General features: G+C 40.7%; 1 protein-coding gene across 1 annotated transcript in view; it reads left to right on the top strand.

The window, feature by feature from the left end:
- dcc (DCC netrin 1 receptor) overlaps nucleotides 1–6259 on the top strand; it is a 506882-nt gene extending 500623 nt beyond the window's left edge. The window contains exon 25 of the mRNA XM_037692532.1: nucleotides 6170–6259. Within this exon, the coding sequence (XP_037548460.1) occupies nucleotides 6170–6259 (90 nt within the window). The remainder of the gene's footprint in view (nucleotides 1–6169) is intronic.
- The last annotated feature ends 4652 nt before the right edge of the window (nucleotides 6260–10911 follow it).

The following is a 10911-nucleotide window of genomic DNA, read 5'->3' as shown; positions in this document are numbered from 1 at the left end:
AAGACTTTTGGAAAATGGCACGATAAATATCTCCTCCAGAGCCCTGGAAGAGATCTCCCTTAACTCCCCGAAAGCAGTACTAATCCTGAGGGATCTGGTCTGGTGTCAGCTCGGCTGAACGAAAGAATATTCCTATCTTGATGAAAAAGAAGTCTTCTTTGAGCTGTTCGTGATCCCTCTGAGTAGCTCCTGGGGGTGAAGCTATATTGTCCTAATCCTTCAACTCCACGGTCCGTTCAGCCCCGACATGCCAGTAGGCTTGGTTTAAATAGGAGATCTTTTCACTGGACAACACAGTTTTCCCTTTTACTAGCTTGGTGTCGTTTTCTGATTGGACTTTAGTTCTTAGGAAGGTCGGCCCTCTGGTAAAAAGTTAGACTGTTTCCAAACTGTGCCCTTATAAGGTATTGAGTTGTATTGTTCTTCTGCTTCTCAGCTCACAAGCTTGCAAGTTATCAACACATGATTCTTTCTACAGCCTGTCCTTTTACGGTAATGTGCAGCTTTGCTCAGCTCCTACATGTACTGCTGTTCTGATTAGGTCAGCCGTTTGCAACATTCCAAGGGAAATGTAATCTTTCTAACAGAACGTAGCTGGCTCCCTTTACCGCTGTTTTAAAGTGTTTTAAAGATGTCAACTCACCACTTTTCCTTAGTAATCGTTCCCCCAGAACACAGCTGGCTCCCTTCACTGCTGTTTTATAGGCGTCGACTAACCACTTTTCCCTTCTCCCAGACCACAGCATGAACTCATATAGCATTTCATTTTATACAATATAAATCATTTCACTTCACTCTAGTCACAGGATGTAGGACAACTTGTTACAATTGAATAAAAGAGAGCACATTACACCAGTTTTGGCCTCACTGCACTGGTTACCGGTTCACTTTCGAATCCAGTTCAAAATACTCATGTATGTCTACAAATCACTGAACAGTGTGTCTCCCCCCCACCCCCACCCCCCATCTCTCTGATTTGCTACAACCGTATGTCCCACCACGCTCCCTGAGATCAGCGGACCAGTTGCTCCTCACAGTTCCAGGAACTCGTCTTAAGCGCAGAGGTGACAGGGCCTTCTCTGTAGCAGGACCAAGACTCTGGAACGAGTTACCTCTGCTTGTCAGACAGGCCCCCTCCCTCTCGGTTTTCAAGTCCCGTTTAAAAACTCACTACTATTCAGTAGCTTTCAACACCAGATGATCTGTGTTTTGATCCTGTATGCTCCACACTGGTTTGTCGTCATTATCTGCATCGTTTTTATGTCTATATTCTGATTTACCTCATTTTGTATTTTGCTTTGTGTGTTACCTGTTGTTTTGTCTGTACAGCACTTTGGTGTGCTTTGTAGCTGTTTTAAGTGCTTTATAAATAAAGTGGTATGGTATGGTATGGTATAATAATCAATGCATAGAAAACAATTCTTCTACATCACAGAGAGTACAAATCTGTTACTTGGAAGCCTCTGGCAGATATGATTTCATTCAATAAATGACATTACTTGACACAGTGCACCCTCGCACCAGAGTGGGATTTAGTGTTCGTTCTCAGTGCACTAATTAAAGATCCATTTGAACCCTTTGACCAGATACCTTTGAAGTATCTGTCACTCAAACAGCCTTGTTATTAGCTCTGACGTCAGCTAAAAGAGTGAGCCACTTGTCAGGTCTGTCCGTCGCTCCTTCTTATCTCAGAAATCAAGGAGACGGGAGTTCAGCAAAACTCCAACCAAATCCTGCTTTTATACCCAAAAGCATAACAAGTTCGTTCAGGTCCAGAGTCATTATGCTGGATGGGTTCTGTCCCCCTCCCCATAAAACTATGGAGGAGGAACAGTTTTATCTGCTGTGACCAGTACGTGCGCTCAGGTGTTATGTGAGACACACAGCCGCAATGCGTAAATCTGATCAATTGTTCATACATTTCAGGAAACGATCACAGGGTCAGCCTTTATCTTCCTAGCATCTGTCACATTGGTTATGAGAAACTATATCACAAGCCTATAGTTCTTCTGGCCTTCAACCACCTGAAGGACTCAGGGTTGATTCCACCAGGGGGATTTCTACCTCCACAGCTCTGCACAGAAGGGTGTCTGTGCAGGACATCTGCTCTGTGGCTTCATGGTCATCACCAACCCCCTTCATCCATTTTTATTTACATGATGTCTCCAACTCTTCGCTGACACATTCAGTTCTCAGAGTTATGTCAGAGTGATTTTTCACAATCACACAACTAAACAAACAAACAAAAAACAAACAATAAAACAACACAGCCCTGCTCTGTCATAATTAGTGGGCGCTTTTTTCTACGATTACTCGTTCAAACAGGAAAATTCCTTCTTCCTCATTGGAATTTTTTTCTTTTCTTATTCCTCTATTTGTCACAATCCTCAAATTTTAGACCCATATGCAGGCAGGCGAGCGAGGCAGGAGTTCAAATAAAATAAATTTATTTAAACAACAAAACAAAACGCTGTCGATGCAGCAAAACACGATCAGGAACAAGACTGAACAGGACATCAGAGTAAACTGGCAAAGCAGATCATTGGGTGGACAAAAACAGACAGGGCAGAGGAGGACTGAGATGTCTGTGTGAATACAGAACAATGACCGGACGAAGAGTGGAGGAGAGAAAGGCTTTTTATAAGACAGAGGGAGAGTGAGTAATGAGAGCACCTGGGCAGGTGGTTGATGAGACAGGTGTGAATGATTAAGACTGAAGACTAGAGACAAGAGAGGCAGACCGAGGAGTGAGTGGGAAGTGACAGAAAACAGAATCAGAATCACACACAATTATAAAGAGCAGAATGGCAAACACAATAAGCAGAAAAGGGGAAGAAAGAAATACCAGACAGCTAGGGGACAGACTGTGACACTATTGTCTGATATGAATAAACATTCCTTCAGCTAAGATCAGGCACAGAGGCTGCATGCCTGTAATTCAGTACGCACCAGGTACATGGATCAATGGTGCGTAATACGCTTGAATAAAGAATGAGGTTTAGGTGGAAATCAGGGTGTTTTTTATGGTTCTTGGACAGACCCAGTGAAACATGGACCATATCCTGCTCCACCCTTTCAACCCAATAGCGACAACTTTTAAAGGGCGTAGCTTACAGGAAATAGAATGTTGGTTACATATTATAACCCCAGATTATATGAGTGTAAGCGTAGCCCTTTTAAAATTGGGCCTCACTGGCTCCCAAATGGCTGAAGAAAGGAGTAAGCCTTTGGGAGTTGATCTCCGGTCCAGATGCAATTTATAATGGATCGGTTGGGGCCCACACAGCAGGTGGGCATGGACTAGAAGTTTTCAGTGTTTGGTGCGCTGTGCACTGGTAAACCCAATAGCGACAGCTTTTAAAGGGCTATGCTTACACTCATAGAATCTGGGGTTACAATATGTCACCAACGATCCATGTGCTGTTTTGAAAGTTGGTTCAAACTCTAGTTCTTTGGAGCTCAAAGGTTCCACAAGGGCTACAAACTGGAGTGCTAACGAACCTGTGATGCGTTCCATAAAGGGCTACCAAAGGCCAACCAAGAGATAGCCTTGTCTGCAAAATGAACGACAAAGATACAACATGTCTCCTCAGAAGGACAGATGGTCATCGGACCGAGACACTCGTAAAGAAAGGTGGTCACTTGACCGAGGAACCCGGAGAAAGAGGTGGTCACCTGATCGAACCGGAAAGGTGGTCACCTGATCAAAACAGTCAGTATGATTCCTATAGGGGTCATGACTACAGGTCACAGGACCGTCCCAGACGTGAGGACATATCACTGTCATCTCCCAACCAGAGAGGATATGTAAAAACTTAAAAGTTCAAATGGGACCAGAACACAAGGAAAGGGAGGTAAGGTAAGTCTTCTTCTCTTACTCATCAAGATATTGATGAGATCAACACCTACTGAAATCTGCAAAGATGGATGAAAATGGGATAAAGACGGTTCATTCAATCACCACTGTGGGTGAGGACCCAGGTCCTCCCACAGGTGCTATAGCTATCTCTTCTCCACCCAACAGGGGGGCGAACAAGGAAGCTCTACCCGCACACCCACCACCAAAAACTGTGAACTCGAACCAGTCAAGCGCAGTTATGGTTGTAGCAAAAGATCTAGAGGACTGGTACTCAGCAGAGGAAGATCCTGTGATCCAAGTTGAACCCCCAGTCCAGCAGTTTCTAGGTCATCTCACAAAAAATGCAGTATAGAAGTTCTATGCACCTCTGAATCTAGAAGATGTGATGATGCACGGCGCACTTCTTGACACTGGCTCGAATGTGACACTCATGTCCGCTGATCTTTTTGAATTCTTGCGTAAAGCTACAGACGTTGCAAACAAAGAACTGAAAGTTCAGTCTTGTGACGAGAAGGTACAGTCGTATTCTTCAGCTAACACAATTTTGTCCTCAGTGGCACTAATACAGATCTCCATCGGTCATATGAAACTAGTACACGCTGTGTACATCTCAGACCTTAAATCGGTCCCTCTTCTTATTGAAAATTATTTTCTTGACAGGCTGATGTCTTTACTCTGTTTTCAAACTTTTCTGTGTTTTAGGATTACTGTGACTGATAAATAGTATTGTGGTTTTGTGTGTTTGTGTGTTCGTCTGTCTCTTCTTCCTGTCTTCTCAAACCAGCCGGTCAAAGCAGATGGCTGCTTGTCCTGAGCCTGGTTCTGCTGGAGGTTTCTTCCTTTTAAAAGGGAGTTTTTCCTTTCCACTGTCTCCACTGTGCTTGCTCAGGATGGGAGACTGCAACGAAGCCAAGATTCAACTTGTCTGCTGGATTCCTTAGATAGAGAACTTTACTAATTGGCTTTTATGTGAATGTTCCTGTAAAGTGCCCTGAGACAACTTTGTTGTGATTTGGCGCTATATAAATAAACTGAATTGAATTAAATTGTTTCTGACAAGCGTTAGTAACACAACCCTTGTGCGGTAAAACAAGGTTTTTAAACGTAAGGCTGTTGATCTCATAGTGATAATTAGAGATATATACATCTGTGTCATGCTATTAAATATCTGCTGTTGTTTCTTAAGTGTAGAAATTAGCTCATCATTACTCTCTTGGAGCAAAGCAATTGTTATTCTATGAAGTTGCTGTCACCATGTTGTGCCAATATAATATATGTTGAAGGTTTGAGCTGAATTTGCAAACTAGTATTCATTTTTTATAGTAAGTTTGTTATTTTGGTTCTCATTAATTTAGGTTTCTAATTATTGTTCTTTTGTTTAAACCTATTTTGCAATTGCATGTTTTATTTTGCACATAATGTCCTTTTTATGTATCAATGTGCATTTTATTCATGTTTAATGCAGTGTACTGACAGTATTGAAAACTATCTATTTTACTTCTGTTTGTGAGTAATATTGCGAGTTGAGATAAAGATATTTTTGACATTATGAGAAATAAAATGTCACTGGCTTGTGAAAGATGCTAATCCATCATTGTCTTCATTGATCCACAGCACTGTGAATCAAATGTTACTGTCCCAGATAACCCTAGGTCTGGCGCCGGTTACATTTAATGCATATCTTGGATCTTTTAGCACATTGTCTAGTGTTTGTTTAACATATATCTTAGTGTATATCTTAGATCCTTATATACTGGTTTTTTTTATACTTTATATTTTTGTTATTTTGGGGTGTAACTGTACACAAGTTTGTTGTAACTCATGTACCACATTTGATGTGAATGACAAGAAACTTGAACTTGGACTTGAAAAGTATAGTTTCCTCCTGTGGTTGGTGGGCTAAAGATTAATCTATGGGGGCCAAGGCCACCCCCTCTCTACTACACCTGGTGGTGGATAAAACTGATCCCACTCCAGGATCCGTCATGCTGCAGTATAACTCTGACCCACTTGAACATCTTGCACCAAAACATTTAGGTTTACTGTATTATCTCTTCACCTCCAGTCCATAAAATACACTTATCTACAGAACTACAAACATTCACTTTTCTGTGCCGTGGGACATCAGAGCCCCACCTCTTTAAATGTTATATCATGTTGCATGCGCAATAATCCAGGTAGAAAAATCTAAAAAAAAGTTAATTCTTTAAGTTAATTTAACCTTTATAAATCTTTAAATATTGTGTACCAACAGAAACTAGCACAAGGGGATGATTTTTCTAATCAGTCATCATGTTTTGTGTCCTTCAGGTTTACGAGCAGGACGACCTATCGGAGCAGATGGCCAGCCTGGAGGGGCTGATGAAACAGCTCAACGCCATCACAGGCTCCGCCTTTTAACCCCAGCCCGGCCCCGCCTCTGAGCCACAGACCAATCTAGAACCGTTTTTCAAGCCTTGATGCCACTTCAGCTGTGACTGGTTAGTCAGGGTCTGAAGATCCCCCCCACCCCCCACCCCAAGTGGAACTAATTCTGGTCCAGCTTTATCTACAGGGATCCAGTTTTTTTTTAACAAGGGAATAAAACTGATAAAAACTGCAGCAGAATAGCATCGTCTCTAGAAACAGGACTAGTTCTGGTAGTGGAGTGGGTCTTCTTTTAGAAGATCAGACCCCCTTGCATTCTTCAAACTCAAACATAAAAACTGAAAAATCCCACACCTTGTACGCAACAGGAGGAATATGACAAGGGTGAGTGAAAGGTTTTTTCCTGTTGGTGGTTTTTATGAGCACCCTGAGCTCAGAAACTGGAACTGGACCTCATGTTTTCCCCTCTCCAGTTTTATTTTGTCATTTCACGGGACATGTTTGACCAGAAACCTAGTGAGGAAAACAAACAAACGCATCCTCAGCCACCAAAGTTCTACTTTAACTTTCATATCGTTGTGGCATCAGACTGATCCAGCTGAATGAGATGTGTTCAAATATCTGAAAAATCAGATGTGACTCCAGTTTTTTTCTTTTCCTGTAAACTCACACGAAACACGGAAAACCTTCATTCCATGACTTCTGTCGCAGCCAAACTCCAGTTTTAGACGTGAAAATCTTTGTGTTCTGCACCAAACTCAGACTGGATATCAGAGAAAGTCATCTTTAGGGAATAAATGATGCAAAAGATCTGCTCCAGATTTGAGTTTTTACCATAGTCCTGATTCCTGTTTGGAGTGCTAAGGCAAGTTGTGGTCAGAGTTTAAGTTTTTTTTTATTTATTTTTTTTATCCCATGTTTCAAAATGATAGAAATAGGTGTGAAGTAAAAGCTTTTCAGAAAAAAAGTATTTTAGAAACACCAAACAGATCATTAAACCAAGCTGAAAGCTGTTTTCCTGTCAGTTTATGGAAACACTAATCTTCATTTTGATTTATTTTCCTATCCAGACAAGCAAAAGAAAGGCACATTTCCTTTGAATAGAAAAAAAAAACTTTTAAAATTAGCTGAAGACCAGTAAAGAGATAAGGATAAAAGAACGGGCAGTTTCATTGAAGATCCTAGCTATACATTTGTGAACTATTTAAAGATGACGGTCGTTTTTATTAAGCAGTTGGACTTTGTGGTAAGATGTATTGTGTAACTTCCTGTTTTCTCTGCAGGTAGCTTGAGTGATTTGTTTCCTTGAGGAGTCTGGTTTTCTGGATTTATCTATCTTTTGCAGTTTTTCATTCTAGTACACAAACACCCTCAATACAGTTGTTTTTCTATTGTTGGATTGTAAATGGTAAATGGACTGTATATACGTGTATATACAGTCCACCTTTCTATCGATCAAGATACTCAAAGTGCTTTACACTACAATCTTTGTCCTCATTTACCCATTCATACAGCTCTATACTAGATCTCTATAAAGCTAATTGAACAAATCATTCTAAAGAGACTAATCAGTACTTTATCACATTCATACACCAATGGGACACACATCTGAGGCAATGAGAGGTTCAGTGTCTTGCCCAGGGACACTTCGGCATGTGACAGCTGGTGGATTCGAACCCCCAACTCTTGCATTGGAGGACGACTGCTCTAACCACTCAGCCACAGACGCTTGAAACATCTTTTATCTTTCAACACTTCTTGATTTTTACAGGTGTAATTGTGATCTGCTAGTTCTTGCTAGCTAGCTCTTGAAGCATGACTTCTGGTTCTCTCCCAGCTTCCTCTGCTCCATGGGTCAGATGTTTAGCTACTCCACTGCCTCCTTTAGCGGTAATGATACATGCAATAAATGTAGACTTAAGGTAGCTTTGGAGGAGTGTCTGTCCAAACTGGAAGCTCGGCTCCATGCGGTAGAAAAAACATTAGCCAGGTCCCCTTAAACATTAGCTAGCCTGGTCCCCTTAGACAGTGTGGAACCACAGAAACTAGCTCTCATTAGCAGTCCTCCAGCAGACCCTGAGCAGCCGGGACCCCAGGCCAGCTAAGTCACCAGTTCACCACTGATGCTGTCATGTTTCAGATAGATTTTTCTCGCCCTGTGACACACCCACTGAGAAGCAGACCCTGGTGACTGGCAGTTTCATAGTCCAAAACGTGGCTTTAGGGACTCCAGCAACAATAGTTAAATGGATTCCTGGGGCCAGGGCGGGCAACATTGAATCTTATCTGAAACTGCTGACTAAGGCTAAGGGTAAATACAGTAAAATTGTCATTCACATCGGCGGTAATGACATCTAGTTACGCCAATCAGAGGCCACTAAAATTAATGTTGCTTCAGTTTGTAACTTCGCTAAAACCATGTCGGATTCCATACTTTTCACTGGCCCCCTCCCCAACCTGACCAGCGATGACATGTTTACACCGCTGGGTGTCCAGGTGATATTCTGAAAACAACTTGGGCTTTGTAGATAATTTGAGTGCTTTTTGGAAAAAACCTAGTCTGATGCGAAGAGATGGCATCCATCCCACATTGAGTGGAACTGCTCTTCGTTCTAGAAAATTGGCTGAGTTTGTTTGTCCTCCAAATTATTGACAATTCAGGGTGCAGTCCAGGAAACAGAGTTATAGTCTTCCACACCTCTAAATTCAATTTAATTCAATTCAAAAATACTTTATTAATCCCAGAGGGAAATTCTCTTCTGTTTCTCCTCTGTTTCCCACCAAAACCCACATTGAAACAGTGCCAGCTTGCACACAGCTCAAATTAAATTAACCAAAAATCAGCTTTAAATATGTAAATAATAAAAATCTTATTAAAGTAAACAATTCGATTCCGATTATTTATATAGTGCCAATTCACAACAAAGTTGTTTCAGGGCACTTAACAGAAACATTCACATACATACAAAATCCAATTAGTAAAGTTCTCTGTCTAAGGAAGCTGGCAGACTCATTGAATCTTCGCTTTGTCGCAGTGTCCCATCTTGAGCAAGCACAATGGCTACAGTGGAAAAGATAAAACTCCTTTTTAAAAGGAAGAAACCTCAAGCAGAACCAAGATCAGGAGTCAGGACAAGCGGCTATCTGCTTTGACCGGCTGAGTTTGAGAGGAAAGGAAGGAGAGACAAACAAACACAGGCCCAAATGTAGGTGCAGGTGTATCTCCTATTGCAAGAAAGACAAAAACACATGTCAAGGATAGAAAAAAAAAATACAAATACAAAACATGTTGAGCAGAGTAGTTGAAGACAGTAGCATGCTGAAGAAATGTGGTCCGTTTGTTCTCCAGCAGTCTAAGACTAGCAGCATAACTAAAGGATAGCTCAGGAAACCCAAGCCAACCCTAACTAGGATTTATCAAAAAAGAAAGTCTTAAACCTAGTTTTAAAACTGGACAATGTGTCAGCCTCACGGACAGAAACTGCAAGTTGTTCTACAAGAGAGGAGCTTGATAACTGAAACCTCTTCCTCCCATTCTGCTTTTGGAAACTCAAGGAACTGCAAGTGAGCCTGCAGTCTGAGAGGGAAGTGCTCTGTTAGGAAAATATTGAACAAAAGATCTGTAATATAAGATGAAGCTAAATTGTTGAGAGCTTTGTAGATTAGACGTAAGATTTTGAATTATATTCTGAATTTGACAGGGAGCCAATGGAGAGAAGCTAAAACTGGAGAAATATGATCTCTCCTATCAACTCTACAACTCTGGCAGCAGCATTTTGGATCAGCTGAAGACTTTTTAAAGAAGTTTGTAGACACCCAGATAGTAAACAACTGCAATAGTCCAGCCTAGACGAACCAGTTTTTCTGCATCATTTTTGGACAAGATGTTTTTAATCTTACGCAGGAGGAAAGCAGTTTTGGTAACATTTTTCATATGGGGGTTAAAAGACATATAATCAAAAATAACACAAGGTTTTTAACTTTAGAAATGAAGGCCAAATAAATGTTAACCAGAGAAAGTGAAAGGCTGCAAAATGTATTCCTAAGATGATCAGGTCTAAAAACCACAACTTTTGTCTTGTCTGAGTTTAAAAGCAGAAAATTAAGGGTCGTCCAAGTTTTTACATTTTTAAGACATTATTGTAACTTAAGTGATTGGATTCATGAGATTTCATGGATAAATATAATTGAGTAGCATCAGCTTAACAATTAAAATTTATCCAATGCTGTTTAATAAATTTACCTAATGGAAGCAAGCATATATAAATATATAGAAAGTAAAGAGTATTGGTCCAAGTACTGAACCCTGAAGAACTCCATGACTAACTTTGGTGTATGAAGAAGATTCATTGGAATATATCAGACAAATATGATTTAAATGATTTTAGAGCTGTTCCTGTAATCCCAACATCATATTCAAACCCCTGTAGTAAAATATTGTGACCAACTGTATCAAATGCAGCACTGAGGTCTAACAGGACCAGTATAGACACAAGTCTGTTGTCTGAGGCCATGAGAATATCATTAGTAACTTTTACTAGTGCTGTTTCTGTGCTATGACAAGCTCTAAACCCTGACTGAAACTCTTCAAACAGATTATTTCTTCGTAGATGTTAAATGGACTGTACTTATATAGCACCTTTCTATCTTATTTCAAGATACTCAAAGCACTTTACACTACAATC

Source organism: Nematolebias whitei, chromosome 18 (genome assembly GCF_014905685.2).
Source record: "Nematolebias whitei isolate Nwh7 chromosome 18, NemWhi1, whole genome shotgun sequence".
In the NCBI taxonomy this organism is placed as follows: Eukaryota; Metazoa; Chordata; class Actinopteri; order Cyprinodontiformes; family Rivulidae; genus Nematolebias; species Nematolebias whitei.
The sequence above is the reverse complement of the archived record's forward strand: the minus strand, read 5'-3'. Positions and strand labels throughout refer to the sequence as shown.